This window comes from Lytechinus pictus, chromosome 15 (genome assembly GCF_037042905.1).
Source record: "Lytechinus pictus isolate F3 Inbred chromosome 15, Lp3.0, whole genome shotgun sequence".
Taxonomy (NCBI): Eukaryota; Metazoa; Echinodermata; class Echinoidea; order Temnopleuroida; family Toxopneustidae; genus Lytechinus; species Lytechinus pictus.
In genome coordinates, this window is record NC_087259.1 from 21157962 (window position 1) to 21177150 (window position 19189).

The 19189-nt window shown below is 36.6% G+C and overlaps 2 protein-coding genes across 3 annotated transcripts; both read left to right on the forward strand.

The window, feature by feature from the left end:
* The first annotated feature begins 5936 nt into the window (after positions 1-5936).
* On the forward strand, positions 5937-13328 carry LOC129277160 (large ribosomal subunit protein eL28-like). Of its 2 annotated transcripts, none has more exons than XM_054913371.2 (5): positions 5937-5977; positions 8499-8588; positions 9461-9520; positions 10772-10838; positions 12997-13328. In XM_054913371.2, exons 2-5 carry the CDS (start codon positions 8505-8507, stop codon positions 13203-13205), a joined length of 420 nt encoding a protein of 139 aa, XP_054769346.1. In that variant the 5' UTR covers positions 5937-5977; positions 8499-8504; the 3' UTR covers positions 13206-13328. The 2 variants fall into 2 exon arrangements, with proteins under 2 accessions (XP_054769346.1, XP_054769347.1); XM_054913372.2 differs by having other exon boundaries at positions 5950-5972.
* A 2427-nt stretch (positions 13329-15755) lies between these two features.
* LOC129277161 (uncharacterized) lies at positions 15756-18506 on the forward strand. The gene is made up of 2 exons (XM_054913373.2): positions 15756-16351; positions 16863-18506. The coding sequence occupies exons 1-2, from the start codon at positions 16059-16061 to the stop codon at positions 17509-17511; spliced, it is 942 nt and encodes a 313-aa protein (XP_054769348.2). The 5' UTR covers positions 15756-16058; the 3' UTR covers positions 17512-18506.
* Positions 18507-19189: the final 683 nt, after the last annotated feature.

The window sequence follows — 19189 nt, forward strand, 5'->3', positions numbered from 1 at the left end:
TTGCGTTCTTTAATTACTTTAATCATATTTGACCGTAGGTCGACATTATGGTCTCTATCATCAGGGAACTTGCTCCAAGCATGGACCTATGAAGTAATAGATCCATGCTCCAAGCCATAATTTTGCCAATAAGTGATTGCACATGCTTATTGTTTCGCATCAATTATCGATGCTTATATTTTGTATGGAGGGATTGAATTGCACTTTGCAATCAATCGATAATAAAACCAGTTAGTCATTTCCTGATTTGACATGTTTCGTTGTATGAATTTTGAGCATCATCGGGGGGGGGGGGCATGCCATGGGTCGATCCAGGATCGACCAGGAGGGGGTGGCGAGTGGAGTACGTAACAAATTCAGAAAAATAAAAATGATTAAAAAAAAATCAAATGTCATCACCAAATCCACCATTAAAGCAATTCGCATTAAAAAGATTAAACAGATGACAATAAAGAATGGGTAGGTGTGCCCTTTGCCCCCACCCGAACATTGCTGAATCCTTCCCTGAAATGTGCCCCGAGACAAAATAATAATTATATGTGACCTCTCCCACTTGAAATGATTGTATAATCTTTTCTTTAGTTCAGATTTTTTTTCTAAGAGACTGTGCCTTTGGGGACAAAAAAAATCCAGTAGAAAAATGTTGCCCCCGGCCCCCACTTCGCCCCCGACTGAGACTTTGCTTTTACTTGTATATAGGAGGTTGCTCTTGAATATCACATATTTAATAATGGACAGCAACCTCTCCAAGCGATAACTCTGACGAAATTCCTCCAATTTCAAGAGTATCGTATTTCTGCCGTTGAAACGGGCCTAGGAAACGGGTCAATTTTTTGTTTACCATGGGGTTGGCATGGCACCGCACTACGTCAAGTTGCGTTGTGTGATGTGCACTAAAATATTTTAGGACGAGAAAATAAGACTCATTGAAAAGGTCAACACAGACCGGGTTATACCACAGGGCCATTATGTATCGTCAAGCCGATATCATCAGTTCAAACCGTCTCTCAAAACTCAATTATTTCAGCAGATGTGTATAATTAGCTTAATTGGATGAGCCTGTGCTTATGAATGTTTTTTTAGCAGAAATATGGCGCAATTTAAATGCTGTGGATCATCATCATCATCAAAGAATGTAAAACAAGATGATGGATGTTTTATTTATCATCTCGTCGGGCATGATTTTACTCATTTTCTTATTCTTTTACTCACTTGCCTTCTGTTTGTTTGTGAATTTATGAAATAATTCTACACTGAATTTGATTTGTATATACATGTAATAATGATTATGTCAAAATGTCAATTTGTGTTACCACGGGGGAATGTTGGTTTTTAATGAATTGTAATGAATCGAAGGGGAGCAGTATTTTCCATTTTGATATGTCCTCAAATCAAATGGTCAGTCATTATCATGATTTTTTGTTATCACTCGTCTTCCATCGTAAACGACCTAGCCGTCAGAAACACTTAAATGGGACTAGAATTGTTATCTGGATTCTTTCTCTTTTTGGCTATAGAGGATGGGCACATGGGTGGCGTCAAGGTATATTGCAATGGAAAAACAGGGGTAAGTATATATATAGTTAAAGGACAAGTCCACCCCAACAAAAAGTTGATGTGAATAAAAAGAGAAAAATCCAACAAGCATAACACTGAAAATTTCATCTAAATCGGATGTAAAATAAGAAAGTTATGACATTTTAAAGTTTCGCTTAATTTTACAAAACAGTTATATGCACATCCTGGTCGGTATGCAAATGAGGTGACTATGACGTCATCCACTCACTATTTCTTTTGTATTTTGTTATATGAAATATTCTAATTTTTCTCCTCATTGTCAAGTGATACAACGATTAATTCCTCCCTGAACATGTGGAATTAGCATTGTTTAATACCATATGGTTCAGTCAAGTTGATCCTAACTGTCAAATCTATATAAAAATGAAATATTGTATAATTCAAACAATAAAAAAAAGAAATAGTGAGTGATGGACATCATCGACTGACTCACCTAGTTGTGCATATCACTGTTTTGTGAAAAATAAGCGAAACTTTAAAATGTCATAACTTTCTTATTTTACATCCGATTTTGAGGAAATTTTCAGCACTATGCTAGTTTGATTTTTCTCTATGTATTCAAGTCAGCATTTTCCTGGAGTGGACTTGACCTTTAACAACCCAGACGCCTCTTTGTATACTCTTCTCTCTTCTTTCTCGCCTTACTTCCCCTTTTCCTCCCCTTTCTGCTCTCTTTTTCACTAATTGAAGAATGGGTGGGCACCCCATGTCCCAAAGTAGTGCGACCCCTGTTTAAGCATGATAGGACCGATGCCCTTTTTATCATCATGTTGTGACACAATTTTTTTTTTACAATCAGCCATAATTTGCGAGTTTCCAATATGCCAAATAAACCATTTGATTTTATTGAAAAGATGTAGTCATTGCATTTTCGAAGCTCGTCCTTACTTTGGAAAATAAAACCAAAAAGTGAAACTATCACAAAAGATGATGCAAACAAACTGACTCGAAACTTAAAAAGAAATTAGAATCTTGGAAGTCGAAAGCGTAGGTAGGTAATTTATTGTGTCACTTCTTTATAAATAAAAAACTGATTTGATAATTTGACTGATAATGGGGAAAACCTTAATTTGAAAGACATTTAAAAAACCGGGCAAATAACGCTTATAGGCCTTTATGCAATTTTATAAAAAAAGAAGAAGATCTTTTTACAATCTAGTTTTGTCTACCTAACGCATACCTTGAGAATCCGCATTAACGTGCTTATAAATATGTATATATACATACATACTATAACGCTTATATATACTATAACGCTTTTGTCATTCACTTATGATAAAGACAATATGTACTCGTCGAAAATTTGTGGACTTCAGTAAATTTTGTTGGATTAAAGCATGAAAGTTTCAACCTTGTTTCTCTTATATATATATATATATATATATTTGGGGGTGGGTTGGGGTGGGGCTATATTGAGGGAATGGGGTTGACAGGGGCTTCCAAAGTTTGAAATATTTTTTTTTCGGGACGGGGTTAATATTTCTTTTCTATTAAATTGTCATCGATATCACCGTTGATATCACCATATTATTTCAGAGACAGCTTAAGAAGGGACACCACCAAAGGGCCAATATGTTTTAAGGACACGCGTACTATAATAGTAGTCCCCTACATTATTTTTCCCCCTCTTTTTCCCTCATCAGTGCCAACTTGCGCGTGCTATGTGCTATGTTATATCTTTTTTTTTATTACACCTGTATGTTCCCGATCCCCCATCTCCTTCATAAATATAATTTCAATGGCTTACGAATGCGTGAACTTTCGTTTTGTATCAATATCTCTTTGATTCAATTGCATGGTGATGCGATTCACATGCTAAGTGTAGTCTGTCTTTGAAAAGGGCTTTCAATAACACTAAATAGCATCTTGTCACGGAAACGCAGAAGTAACATCAATTCAATCGTGTAGTATTACATGAAAGACTTTCCCTGCATTTCGGATCCCATCTGGACAGAAAAAAATAATTGAAAACTGCTAAATGAAATTACTCAACAACAACAACAGCATCAATTGCAGGAGGAATAGCATTATTCTTGATCCGCGCCTGATAACTGAGAGGGAGGCATTGACAAAGAAGAGTCCGTGCAGTTTAAAAGCCTGGTAACGCCAGCAGTATTGATAGAAAACATGCAACCAACTGTCCTTTCAAGAACATGACCATAGTGGTCTGTAGAGCCTGCATTGCATCTATACGAAGATCAGGACTATCACCCATAAACTAAAATAGAAAAGGAGTGAACATAATTATTATGCATCCATCATGCTCATAGCAAACTGAAATACTAAAGAGACTTGCTGGCTTCGCCACATGGAAGAAAACAGTAAGAATCCAATGTCACAAGTTCTCATGGTTCTAGTCCAAACACAAAACAGAAACGATTCATGGATCATGATCATCATGACAATGAAAATATATATACATCATGAAGGGGCCGTGGAAGCGGGGGGGGGGGGGGGGGGCTGGGGTGCTTCAGCCCCCCACTTTTTTCCAAAACCGTAAACAAAAACGTAAAAATTATCATATGATTGTGATTTTTTGCATGGTCAGCCCCCCCCCTCACTTTGAAAACCATTCCGCGGCCCCTGTCATGTAGGCCCTAAGAAATTGATTACAATTGTAACAACTAAAGTAGTGCATCTTATAAAAAGACAAGTTTAAGATCTTTGTAAATAAAGCGGATCCCCAAATTTCGTCGATCTATTTACAAAGATAATAAACAGACAAACAAATCTTGTCAATATTGACAAAGATCAGATTTTTTAAAAGTTGGCCGAAAATAATCAAATGGTACTATACTTCAAAACTCAGTTTGGATAGTGATGAAACAAGATTTAAATCAATGCAAAACACATCGAATCACTATTTGTGAGCATCTATAAGTCGACTGTAATTGGCAATTTCTGAAACCAAGTTTTTGTTTGTTTGAAATTAAAGTATGCAGAGTTTTTGTAGGCATCGGTGAATAATATCATCCAATTAACTTCGGAGAGAACGGCATTGAAACTAAAATTGGATGTTACATTTTCTTTCACCATTTGAATTGATATATTTATTCAAATACAGATAAATCAAAGTCTTATCACAGCTAAATTTTCATATTAATGGACTTAGATCCTTTCGGGAATAAACGTAGGATGGGGGGTCGGGTGTCCGGACACTTTATATTTTTGAAGCCTTCTTTTTTGTCTTTGGATTACACTAAAAATACGAAATCAATAGTTGTAATCATCTTCTATTTGGTTCTTTATAATATTTCCTGACATTTTGTACTAAAAATTGATAAAACTTCCCCTGTAAATTGTTCCAAATGACTTTCTAAAATTGATCGTCCGGACACACAACCTGTCCGGACACACAACAACTGGGTATATTACATATCTTACCTCTTTGCCCTTTTTGTGTTTTCTTTCGCTTTAAAAACCGGGAAAAATGTTCTCTCTTGCCCGATTGCTTTTCCATATTTTTTTCTTAATCACCCGGTTTTGTTTTGAAATAATTCTAAAATGATCCTTTTAATCATATCCGATATTGCAGTTCTTTTCTTCTTTTTGCATGCCAGGTTTATATGATGATGATGATGATGATGACAGTCTTATTATTTATCAATCTACTAGCTACTACACGTTCTGTTTACAATACATCGATCACTTCCCACGAGTACGACTGAAGCGCTTGTCGATTGTTACGTCATCAATGCCAATGTGCTTTGCGCGTTTGCGCACGTTTAGGGTATTTCCCTAACTATAAAACATGGTCCACATGACGCTTCACATTTTAATGTGACAGATTTCTAATACATTTATATTGATCTTATAGCTGAAGAGTGAATGCTTCTGGATGCAGTTAGGTTTAAAATAAATGGCCATTGATTTCCAGACTCTGTCCCTTTCTTTCGAAAAAAAAATGCATTATTAAGTCTCTCAAAACTTGAATCCGCTCAGGCATTTCATCAAAATTAATTATGATGTGTGAAATTTTCAAGCATCATAACTGATATTTTAGGCTATCACCGTCATTAAACGAACAACTGACGAAGAGTTGCACCCCCGCCCCATAAAGAGAGAAGCTTAATTGCTCTGAAAAGATTCTGATCTAGCGCCATCTGATGTTGAAGAGGGGAGGGGGGGGGGGGCAGGGACATAGGGCAGGGGATGATTGTACATCCGCGTGTAAATTGACATAATATAATCCGTTATGTATTTCTATATTATTTTATCTGCACATCATTTCATGAGATAAGAAAAATCATAAATAATAAGACATGATAAATCAAATTTTTTACTTGTTTCCAAATTTTATTCAATCCTACTCAAAGTTGAATCTGTAAATACAGCATCACATTTGTATCCACGCGCCTCTCCCTGGTTCTCTTTCCCCAGTCCCACGTACAGAAGTAAGGTACATGTGTCTAACCTCTTTAAAAATATTCTATTAATCGGGATTTTCCGTTGTAGCAGTATTGTTTACTATAAAATTCCATGATTGTATCAATCACAAAATGTAAAGAGGCCTGTAGTTTGCGGATTAATGGTCAGATAATGTCCAAAATATACCATGGTTTTGTGCCGAGTATGTGTGCTGCTGTGCCGCGTATGCTGTCGGTATACCGGTACATTGGCAGCGCAGTGACACTGTCTGTACATTGTACATTTGTGTGTGACTGAGCTGCAGGCAATGACATTGTGCACTGCGTTTGTGCGACTGAGCTGAGGTCGGTAGTTTTAGTACGTTCTCAATTGAACATGGTGGTATGAATATGATGAATGATTTGTGTAACTAATTTTCTGCTGTCCTTTCTTACTGTGCTGTGTACAATAAACTACAAATTGTCAATGGTGGCAGTGCAGTGCAGCATGCATTATCCTAGACCAAAAGCTTCAGTCTCTGTATTTTGGTTGTTCCGCTGAACTACGTTGGCTCCACTCACCATACATAGACTGAAGGGGATGGGGCCCCGTACCTACAGCCAACGTATAGTGAACTAGCGTTTTATAGATCGCGATTTAAAACTGTTTTTTAAGCAAAATTGAAAGTTTCATGGTTTCCATTATCAGGTAAATATAAATAACTTAAGTAATTGCATACCTTGGGCCGGAGTTATTGAAAAAAATCCTCTGGATGATTGAGAAATCTGTCATCTAAGACATTTTCACCTGACCTGACGGTTTTTCTTGCAAGTTGCCATCTTGAATGACGTCATTATCGCTATTAACTTAATGTCTCGAATCGATATATCGCGATTATAACTTGTACTAGTACTAGTATAACTAGTATCGTTTATCTTCGGTTTCGTTCGCATATGGAGCAGATCGTATAATATCGAAAGCAATATCGATATCACATTCGTGATTGTTGACGTTCGTTTGTAAATATTTTATAGTTTGGCTGCCATTTTGACCATTTTTATCGTGTTCAACCCAATTAAACATCGGTAAAGTATATTTTTCATGCCTTTTTCATCTATATCGTTTAAAGTATTTAAACATTGAGATATAAAGTTTTAAAAGTTTGTTGTTTATACATCCTTAGATTGTAAATTCGATGTGTAAAATTACATCAAACTTTGGACTGTGAATTGACAAAAGGGAGGGAATGAGAACACATGCGAGCCCACACGTACACCCTACCGTCGGTAAATGGGGATTACAGTAAAATGTCAGAAATTGTTGAATAAATCCCCAGAAACGACGGTTATTCCTGTCTAGCATTATCCCTCCTGATCCTGTCAAGTGCAGTGTTGACTTTGTGTCATCTAGGATTCTAGCCAGTCGGCTTCTTGAGAGTAAAAATCATTTACTAACGTAGGCTTACTCTAAAATAAATGAAGCCAGGGAGTCCTTCCTATTCATCTGCGTGTACCGCAAAAAACCCTGAAACTTTCGCCCCCGAGATTTCTACTTTCCTTCTAAAACATCTAGCCATAAATCATGTACATAGGATATAACTTCATTTCCGACATTTCTACGCTCTCCTCGTTAGTTTTAAACAAGAATTCATAAAAAGATTAGAAAAAAAATTGACAAACAAAAACATTCTTCACAGTCATTAAGTTCCCATCCCCTTGATCCGCCAGTATAGGCCATGTGTCTAATGATTGGAATAGTTTCGTTATTACAAAAATTAGAGCAAAAATATTAGTTTACAAGAAATGGAGGTCATGTATTGGGATGTTAAAGAAAAGAAAGTCAAATAGTGTCACATGTTACTTTGTGTCCTTGTTTAGTTTAAAATCCATTTTGTGATTCTTTATGAGGAAGCCTGCAATTTTGGGCTTTTGCACAAAATATCTGAAACTCAACTTTTTCAACATTTTTATAACAGGCACTTCACTTGCTTACTTCTCCCTCACAATACACTACGAATTCAGTGAACTGCCACTTTTTATATTTCAATTTAATTGGTTTAACTCTGTCCAAGGTCACATTCTAAGTAGAAATACCTAATCTTTGTCTTTCCTAATGAATCATTAACCCACCACAAAATATTGTGTAAAAATTTCATAGCAAGCCCCAAATCTTGAGGAGGCAGTCTTGTACAGTTAGGGGACATGGCCTTGTTGATATGAAGGCTGAGTGCCTAAAAAAAGGCTAAATGTCAATTCTTGTTTATATTCATCATAGTTCAATTTTGATAGAACAAACGTAAATCAAAATCAAATAAAAGTATGAATTCCATCCACATCTCACTTTGGAATCAACCCCTTTTGCCTAAATGTCGGCCTTATCACTCAAACTCACTCTTGATATCTTGTTTTGTGAATTCTGGCTGAACTAGCACAAGTTCAATTACATGCGCAATGTATTCAGTATGCAAATTTTTATCACTAATTTTATCCAGTTATGTTTTGAGTGTAGATTTTAGAGAAAAGTGTAGGCTAGGGTAGCCTCAGGAATTAACATTTTTTCTGTTATTTTCACAGGACAAAATGGCATCAGCTGATCTTCAGTGGCTTATCATCCGTAACAACTCCTGCTTCTTGAAGCATGAGGGCGGTGTCACCATGAGCACAGTAAGTTTGTCTTTTCATAATATTTACTAGATTTGAATATTTGTGATTTTACCTGTTATCCATTATGTACAGCTGATTGCTGTTGGTCTCTGCCACCTATCAGAGGAAGAAGAAGATAGGTTTGGGAGTTATTTTTCAGTCTCTTTTTTCGATCTCTAATTTCTTTTTGTGCAGCAAAAGTTTATCAAAATTTATGGCAGATGAATCTGATTTGCATCCACATTCAAACCTTCTTTAGTGGGCATTTTGTGAAACATGTGACTGTTCATTCACTCGCTTTATACATGCATGTAACAAAAAAGTGTGTGCACCTACTTGGTGAATGGTTTCCTGAATAAAAATATGCCCTTTGGTGACCTAACTTTCTTTTTATGATCCTAGTACGGACAATGCTTTGTATTTCTTCTCTCTTATAACATTTCATAATTTGATTTGACTGTCATCCCTTGCATTTGAATTCAATGTAATAATTTTATGATATTTCTTAAAGTCATTCCAGCTTTGAAATAGTCTGCAGTGCAAAACTTTACTTGTGTTAAGGGTCTGAATGTGCAGCCTACTAATGCCTTATGTACTGTAGGCCTTGAAGTTTTGTATGTGCTAGTCTTTGCGTGGAGACCCGCTTGCTATTCAAAGTTTCAATCAGGGTCCGTGCCAGCAGACTGACTTTGAAGAGGGTAATCCCTTTATACTCTTAAATTTTTCCAAGCTAAACTGGGATTGTAACGTTAGGGGGTGAGGCAGATAACTGTTTTTTGTTTCTATTTACAACGAAAATGGTGAAGTGCAGGTAAGAATTATGATGGATATTCACAATTATGTTCCATTTCTATATTTTACCTGGATTTGTCCTTTTGTTGTGTTTTTATCAGGAGCCAAACAACTTGAAGAACAGGAATTCATTCAAGTACAATGGACTCATCCATAGGAAGGTGAGCATTACACCATGCGGTCAGCAGTAGTTCAGAGCAGGGGTAGCCACAGGATTTCATAAAACCCCACTTAATTCAGCTCTTATGCTTGTGTGTTGTTACCCTATCAAATCACATCAAATGAAATCAAAATCAACTGAATACATGTTTAGAGCACATAGATCAGGAAATGCAAGTTGAGCAGAGTCAAGATATTCGACTTACAGGGGAAGTTCACCTGACAAAAAGGTTTATTTAAAAAATAGCAGAAAAAATAATAGAAGATATTGGTGGAGGTTTGAGAAAAATCCATCAAAGAATAAAAAAGTTATTAGAATTATAATCATTTAATTTGTGACGTCATATGTAGGCAGCTTTCCTACGTAGCGAATGGTAAAACAATTCTAATAACTTTCTAAATCTTTAATGGATTTTCCTCAAACCTTCACCAATATTTTTTATTATTTGTTCTGCTATTTCTGCAACAAACTTGTTTCAGCTTTCAAGTTGCCATGTGATTCTTTATTCATACCCTATCTAATCACATAAAATGAAATCAAATGTATATAGAATGTTAAAGGTCAAGTCCACCCCAACAAAATGTTGATATGAATCAATAGAGAAAAATCAGACAAGCACAATGCTGAAAATTTCATCAAAATCGGATGTAAAATAAGAAAGTTATGACATTTCAAAGTTTCGCTCATTTTTAACAAAATAGTTATATGAACGAGCCAGTTACATCCAAATTAGAGAGTCGATGATGTCACTCACTCACTATTTCTTTTGTTTTTTATTGTTTGAATTATACAATATTTCAATTTTTACGAATTTGACGATTAGGACCTCCTTGCCTGAGCCACAAAAAGTTAAAATAATGGAATTCCACGTATTCAGGGAGGAATGAAACTTCATTTCACATGACAATGACGAGAAAATCAAAATATTTCAGAATTTGTATAATAAAATACAAAAGAAATAGTGAGTGAGTGATGTCATCAGTTCCCTCATTTGCATACCGACCGGGATGTGCATATAACTCTTTTGTGAAATGAAGCGAAACTTTAAAATGTCATAACTTTCTTATTTTACATCCGATTTTGATGAAATTTTCAGTGTTATGCTTGTTGAATTTTTCTCTTTTCATTCGAATCAAGTTTTTGTTGGGGTGGACTTGTCCTTTAAGAGATCGTAGACGTGTATTGAGTTGAGTCAAGATATTTTGTAGTTCTGAGCAATCGTACTGAAAATTTTCATTCATTTTTTCCGAAGGCCGTAGGAGTCGAGGCTGCTGCTGATGGCAAAGGTGTTGTTCTGGTCACCAAGAAGACCAAAGGAAGTAAGTCAATTTATTTTATTTTTTTTAAATTTTATTTTAACCAGGATTAAATATTGGAGTATATTTATGAAGTAAGAGATGAAATCTGCAGGTTTATGATATAGGTGTTTATTTTCAAGGGCCATTTCATAAAACTTGTTATAATAACAAACTTGCAATAACAGTTTAAAGCTACTGAAATCATTCACTTTGATTGGCTGTTAGCAAGCTTTTAACAAGTCTTTATGAAACGGCACACAGATGTCCATAGTAGACAACATCCTACCAAAAATAATTTCCATGAATATTGAGCTTGAATTGTGGAAGAAACTCTGAATATGATTTGGAAGTGGTGATTGCAGTGTGCCTACAAGCGATGTATTCTGTGCTATTTGGAATGGCCCAAAATGATCTAACATTGATCAGATCCTGCATTAATCATTATTAACTGCATGCATAAATACATTAATGGGACAAAACTTAACATCAATAACGTGCAAATGATTGGCCTGAACATTCTGCTATTTTCATTTTGTTCAATATTTGGAGAGCAATTGCTTTCACATTCACTTTTTATGACATCTTTTCACGTAATAACCAGAAAATTAATTGAAAATCTCAGTGATGGATTTCACCCTTTAGCATGAAGTACCCTTTTAAATTGCACCTTTATAAATAATATACATGCAGGAAAGAAATAAAGTATGTTCCCAAGCAGAATTGAAACAATTCTTATTTTTGTGATTTTTGTCTCACCTGCATAGCAGAGTGAGACTATAGGCGCCGCTTTTCCGACGGCGACGGCGGCGGCGGCGGCGACGGCGGCGTCAACACCAAATCTTAACCTGAGGTTAAGTTTTTGAAATGACAGCATAACTTAGAAAGTATATGGACCTAGTTCATGAAACTTGGCCATAAGGTTAATCAAGTATTACTGAACATCCTGCCTGAGTTTCATGTCACATGACCAAGGTCAAAGGTCATTTAGGGTCAATGAACTTAGACCATGTTGGGGGAATCAACATCAAAATCTTAACCTAAGGTTAAGTTTTTGAAATGTCATCATAACTTAGAAAATATATGGACCTAGTTCATGAAACTTATACATAAGGTTAATCAAGTATCACTGAACATCCTGCATGAGTTTCACGTCACATGACCAAGGTCAAAGGTCATTTAGGGTCAATGAACTTTGGCCGAATTGGGGGTATCTGTTGAATTACCATCATAACTTTGAAAGTTTATGGATCTGATTCATGAAACTTGGACATAATAGTAATCAAGTATTACTGAACATCCTGTGCAAGTTTCAGGTCACATGATCAAGGTCAAAGGTCATTTAGGGTCAATGAACTTTGGCCAAATTGGGGTATTTGTTGAATTACAGCCATAAATTTGAAAGTGTGTTGGTCTAGTTCATAAAACTTGGACATAATAGTAATCAAGTATCACTGAACATCCTCTGCGAGTTTCAGGTCACATGATCAAGGTCAAAGGTCATGTAAGGTCAAAGAACTTTGGCCACGTTGGGGGTATTTGTTGAATTGCCATCATATCTCTATAAGTGTATTGGTCTAGTTCATAAAACGTGGAAATAAGAGTAACCAAGTATCACTGAACATCTTGTGCGAGTTATAGTAGTTTTCAAAATCAGCACTGCTGCTATATTGAATCGCGTGATGCAGGTGAGACGGCCAGAGGCATTCCACTTGTTGTGATTCTAGAACCTAGAGCATACTCAATTTTTTTAATGCAATAAATTACCTTCCTTTCCCAGTTGATCTTTTTAATGCAATCAATTGCAAAAAATGTTTAAAGATCGTTGCTAAGCTTTGTGTTAATGGCCCCTCATAAAATTTAATTTATAGGAGAAAATTAGTGTAGTGAAACAGAGTAGTGAATTTTTTAAATCAGACAAGGAATTTCAGACTGATTAAAAGAAATTACATCACTTAGACTTTTCAATTAGCATCTTTAACTTCAGACTAGAGAAATTATTGTAATATAACATAGAAAACACATTTTTTGTATGTACTCATAACAGAAAAGTTTAATTCATTTTTTGTTTGACTACTTTTACTTAATCTAAACTTTCATCAGTCTGCCTCTATTCTATGAATTCTTTCTTTCCATTTTGATTTCGCTTTTAATTTATACCTGCAACCTTTCCCCATCCTAGCAATGAACAAGCCCGTCAAGACCTTCAACCGTGTTGAGATGAAGAAGGACTCCCGCCGTACCCTCACTGCTATCCGTCGCACTCTGAAGAAGGGATACCGCAAGGATCTTAAGATGGCCGCCCTAAGGAGAGCGAGTGCCATCATCAGGAGTCAGAGACCAATCACATCGGTCCAGAAGAAGCGCCCTACCAAGAACAGGCGTACATGAGACAACAGCGCCCTCTTCCTTCCCCCACTAGACACTAGGACTGGTTATTCTGTGGAGACGTTTACCATCATGTCACTCACTGTATGGCTGTTATGAATAAATGACATTCATTAGTGCAACCAATCCCACTCTGTTGCTTTGTTTCTTGCTGTTTGATTTTATAGTTAGTGTTATGAGTGGGGTATAGTTGTGTGGATTGTGGTCATGGCAATAACAAGGTAGATCAGTTCATGAGAAGATAGAAAAAGGTCAATGGTTCCTGACTGGGCAAGTGCTTCTAAAAAGTTATGTAGCACCCTGCTAGAACGCTGTGCAATACCAGGTATATTAGTAAAGGTGTACAATATCAGAAGTTGAAGTTGCTAAGTCCTTACAATTTTCTTTTTGAATGAAAGAATTTTGAAAATTGCTTCAGAATTTTAAACACTTGCAATATTTTCCTCCCCCATCCTCTTGAAATTATTTTTTTTTACGACCAAAGAAATGCAAGTACATTTACTTCATTGAAGGAAAACATTGAAAATTAGTCATATTCATTTTATCACTAAATTTCAACCGATTTCTGTTACCTTTACCTGCATGAATATGCATATACAATGTATAATGAACATCAATATTTATGTTCCATAAAATGAGGTTTAGTGATTGGTCATACTGGTCATACAGATATTTTCAAATGATTATTCATAATGTAAATCAATCGTTGAAAATCAGATCCTATGATCATTTGCTGAGCAAGGGATAGTCCACCCATCCTTGATTTGAATAGTAAGAGAAAATCAAACAACACTGAAACTTTCATCAAAATCAGATGTAAAAGTTATTTTAGATATTTTTGGCACTTTAGTTTGTTTTTTTTTTCTTCACAAAACTGTTTTATACTCGACACATGAATATGCAAATGAGAGAATGGATGTCATCCATTCACTATATATTTTGTATTTTATGGTATTATACAATATTTCATTATTTGCTGATTTGACCAACAGAAAGCTCCTTCATTTGCATACCGACCAGGATGTGCATATAACTGAAATTGAGCAACACTTTTAAATGTCACAACTTTCTTATTTTACATTTAATGAAAATTTCTATGTTGAGTTTTCTCATTTTGTTTCCAATTATTCAAATTAACTCTTTGTTCAGGTGGAATTGCCCCTTTTGAAAAAGTTTATGGAAATGGGGAAAGGGAAGTGGATGGATAGAAACTGGATATTTAAAAAAATGAATGGTGATCATGATGAGTGAATGAACAGAAGAAAAAGAAAAAATATTTTGATCAAAAGGAGTGCATGATTAAGAGGAAGAGTAAACGTGGAAAGAAATAAAGGGTGGGGTTGATGTAAAGGGAATGAATGAAAACAATGGGGAAAGTGAGAAATGGTAGATGGATTTAAAACACGATATGATAAAAAAAAAGGATGAGTAAGAGAACAGACCTGTGCCCCGTTGCATACATGTTAAGTATGCCTTCCAATTGTAACTACTAAGGTAACATGGTCCAACAGCCAATCAAAATCAAGGATTCCATAAAAGATACCATTGGATGGCGAAGTTACCATGATAGTAATTCATATGCAATGGGGCCCAGGGGTCCATTTCATAAACCATGATGGCTTTGCCACTTTGGCAACTACTATGGTAACATGGCTCAGCAGCCAATCGAAATCGAGGAATCCATGGATCTTTCTGAAACGGGCCCAAGAGAGGGAGGGGGTGGGGGCAGAAACGCATGACAATTAGAAGTTTGGTTGACAGGAAGAACCAGAGTTTCTTGGTGCGAAAATCGATTATCCCATTCAAAAGATTACTCCATTCTATCTTGTATATTTTTCTTTTCTGTGTTTATACTCCATTATTTCTCTTCTTTTCTTCTACTTCATGATATTATTTCCTTTTCTTCTCCTTTCTATTATGTTCTATTACATTGCCAATCCCATTTTGTTTTATCATATTATATTCCATTATTTATATTGTGTTCTATATTCCCAAGGGCGGAAATCTCTCCATAAAAGTAGGGGGACCAGGGGCTGGACAATTTGATAAGAAAAAATAAGGTAATCACCCAAAAAGTAACGTCATCTCATCCAAAATACATGTTTTATTTCGATTTTTAATGATATATTTCTTTCCACCAAAAATAGTAGGGTGACATTTGATATTGTGTCCCCCTACCATTTTGGGTAGGGGGAACGCGTTCCCTCTGGGATTTCCGCCCATGTATATTAATTCCATTCTCTTGTTTTTCATTCTATCATATACTGTTCTTTTGCCCCTTCCCTTTCTTTTCATTTCTTCTCCTATTCTCCGTCCAATGCTCTAAAAGGAAATGGAGGTTTGCGGGGGGGGGGGGGGTCCATCACCAGTCAAGGAATGCAACTTCCCAATGTAAAAATTTTGTCGCTCATATAGCACAGCCTTGAACTTGACTGACAGTTCATAAACATGTGTTTTGTACCCAAAATTGTCATTTCCTCTGACCTGATCAAAGGTCGTATATGATCCATGCATACTCCATTCAAATTAAAATTGCACATTGTGTTCAATGCCAACGAAGGCAACGAATGTAGGTCGACTGCGGTGTGTAGAGTATATCACATGCTATCAGATTGTATATACACATGTACTTCAGATACTACTGGCTGTTTACCGAATGTGTCTGTATTTTAAATATCGAGTTCAAATTTGCAGCTTTATTTGTGTTGATCATTGGACCAGGCTGACTGATGATTCTTGTTGATATAAACTCAATTCATGAGACTGTAAAGAGTTTGTCTCGAATGATTGCACTGCAAGTTGAATTGATTTTGGAATACGAATTATAAGTCCCTGGAGTTTAACATTGGAATAAAGATGTCATCGTCTGCTGTCAGTGATGGAGAATGTGAACACAAAACCCGTACAATTCTCTGGTGCATGCCTCGGTCAGTTTCCACCGCTTTAACAAAATGTCTTAGCTTCACACCTGACACACATGTGTGGTTCGAACCTTACTGTTACTGCTCCCTCGCAAGGCGGGAAATACAAAATCGTCTGCAAGTCGACTTGCCGACCTTTTACCATGGCAATGAACATACTTTTCACCAGGCAGCCAGCTTCATGAACGAATCAACAAGCTGTAAATCATTCAAATCTGAAAGTCTTTCGTAGGTATAAGCTGCATTTTACCATCCTATAAAAAACGGGATACAAAAAGAGTCATGTTGTAACTTGGAAATAAAATAAACATTTTTAAGATCTAAGTAACTATCGATCTTCCAGGGACCGCGGGGCGCGGAACGGTGTCGAAAGTGCGGAGCTGAGCCAAAATAGGGGGGGGGGGATGGGCTGACCATGCAAAATATCACAATCAGATGGTCATTTTTACGTTTTTGTACATGGTTTTGAAAAAAAAACAGGTGTGTGTGTGTGTGGGGGGGGGGGGGCTGAAGCCCATCCACCCAGCCCCCCCACCTGTTTTCGCGGTCCATGTCTTTATCTTTAACATTCTATCCACTCATTGCAAAGTTTCAAAGCAGGCTTAATTGTCACTGAAGTTTCAGCTTAATTAAATCAATGTGATATTTTAGACCGTCTTAGATTGATGAAAATAACGATATTTCTGTCCATTATATCGGTCATAATGAGCTCTTTCCTCTATTCGAATTTCGGTTACAGGTATAACGAAGTGAAGAAATCCCTTGAAAGTTGGTCAAACAAGCATGTTTTTGTGAAAGACATTGCATTCAGCATAGGTGAGAATGAGCGTCCATTCCTGCCGACGGGATTTAAGCATACTTTCCTCATCCGACATCCTCTGCGCTCCTTCTACTCCCAAAGGAAAATGATGTTCGAACACTGCTCCAAACTTGGGCTCTTGACCGGCGAAGCCGCCGATGAGTCGACATACGACCTCGAGCGGCATAACCACTACATGACCCCGGGTCTTTTCATCAAGGACGTCTATGACCTCTGGAAGTATATTCGGGAGAATTTTGATAGGGACCCCGTCGTGATGGACGGTGACGATCTGCTTGCGAACCCTTCCGAAATGCTCCCGAAGTATTGCCGAGCCGTCGGACTGCCTTGCGAAGAATCCCGATTGACGTGGGATGCTTCGCTGAATGTTGTGAAGACGTGGAAACTGCCTGCCGATGATCTCTTGGAGAACATCGTAGCGTGGTATGGAACTGCGACGAGGAGTAGCGGATTCAAACCAGCCAATAGGATGCCTTCTCGTGACGAAGTTACTCGAGACGTCATAAGATGTACTGACCAAGTCTTGCCATTTTATGAAGAGATGTATGAACATCGAATGAAAGTCTAACGAAAATGGTTAACATTATCTCCATACATTATTACAGTGGTTATTGATTATACTACAGAAAGCAATGAACAAAAACCAATATTCAAAATAATGGACAATGATAGTAAAAGGATAGTGTTGAATATATATCATATATATGCCTGTTGGCCACCTGCTTTTTGCACAGGTTATGGGATCGACGTACGAAATCCTGTCCAGATAGATGTGTTACTTTCATAAGAGAGAGCATGGTGATCAAACAATAAATTCTGCCAATGAAACCATTGCATTGCAGTAAACGCCGCCTTCAGCTCCAAAATAAAGATGTAAATTAAATCCGCATTTTTTCATAGTGGCAACAATCTATAAATCAGTAAGGGTCACTGCGCTTAAAGGGGTATTCCAGGTTGAATACATATTATTTTGAAGGGATAAAGTAATATCAGCATCAAAATCAGACAAGAAAATCCCGAAGGAAATAAGGTTAATAACCTTATTTCCTTATTTCCTAAAAAAAAAAATGTCATAATATGACATTTTTATATGCATTTCTTCATAAATATGCGATTAGCACGATGATGATGTCATATCTATACCAGCTTGTTCTTTGATATTAATATGAAATTATATTTATTAAAATTCATGTCAACGAAAAATGTAAAAAAGGGACCCAACAACTTATTTGATGCGTGAGATAATCATTGCTAAAACTTATTTTGTCACAAGGGAGACGCGCATGCCCTCTTAAAACGAATTAGTCAAATTGACTAGACCAGTATAGTCAGCTGGATGCAACTGATATGGCAATCACTGATTATCACATTTCTGACATATATTCTAGTCAGAAAAACTCTGTTTTAGTAAAATACGACTAGAATAACAGCTGCATCCAGCTGACCTTATTAACCAGTTGACTGATTTGTTTATATATGGAGTGTATGAAAAACGAAATAAACATAAGAAAAGGGAAAGTGGGGACAAATGACATCATCGACCCACCTACTGCATATTCATGATACGGCTTGCATATATCTTTTTTTTTACAAAGTGTTAAGTTTATAATTCAGTGATTTCGTTGTTTATTATCTGATATCTTCATCGAGTTTTTTTTTCAGCCAGGAGTGCGTACCGTTTAGGATCGCTCTCCATAAAATAAATGAAAGATACTTTTCACGAGAGAGATAAGATAAAGGGATGGAGAGATCGAGATGGAAAGAAGAGGGGTAGGGAGTTTCCTTATAGTATATCAAAACAAACGCCCCACATGCCCCAGGCCCCAACCCCATGCACAAAACCTTACCAAACAAGAAAAAAAAATATCCAAACATAATACAAAGGCCCATTTTAGAGCAGAGCACCCCCAATGGGCCCATTGATCTGGGGTCCGTTGCAGAAAGGGTTGCGTTTAAACGCAAGTCAAAAAATCAATCGCAAGTCCCAAATGTGTGCTGTACGTTGATTGGTTGAAAATCAATCGAGTTATGATTGATTGCAACTCTTTCTGCAACGGGCCCCAGTACGCATGAGAATTAAGGGACCGGACTACATGTAGAATAAATGTGATTTTATTAAACCACGGTCCACCATAATTATCTGGAAGCACTGAAAAGGGGAAAATATGTCTGACTATACAAAAACAGCCACTAGATATCACCCCAAAGCAACTGAGATGCATGACAAAGATTTAGTTGGAAATGTC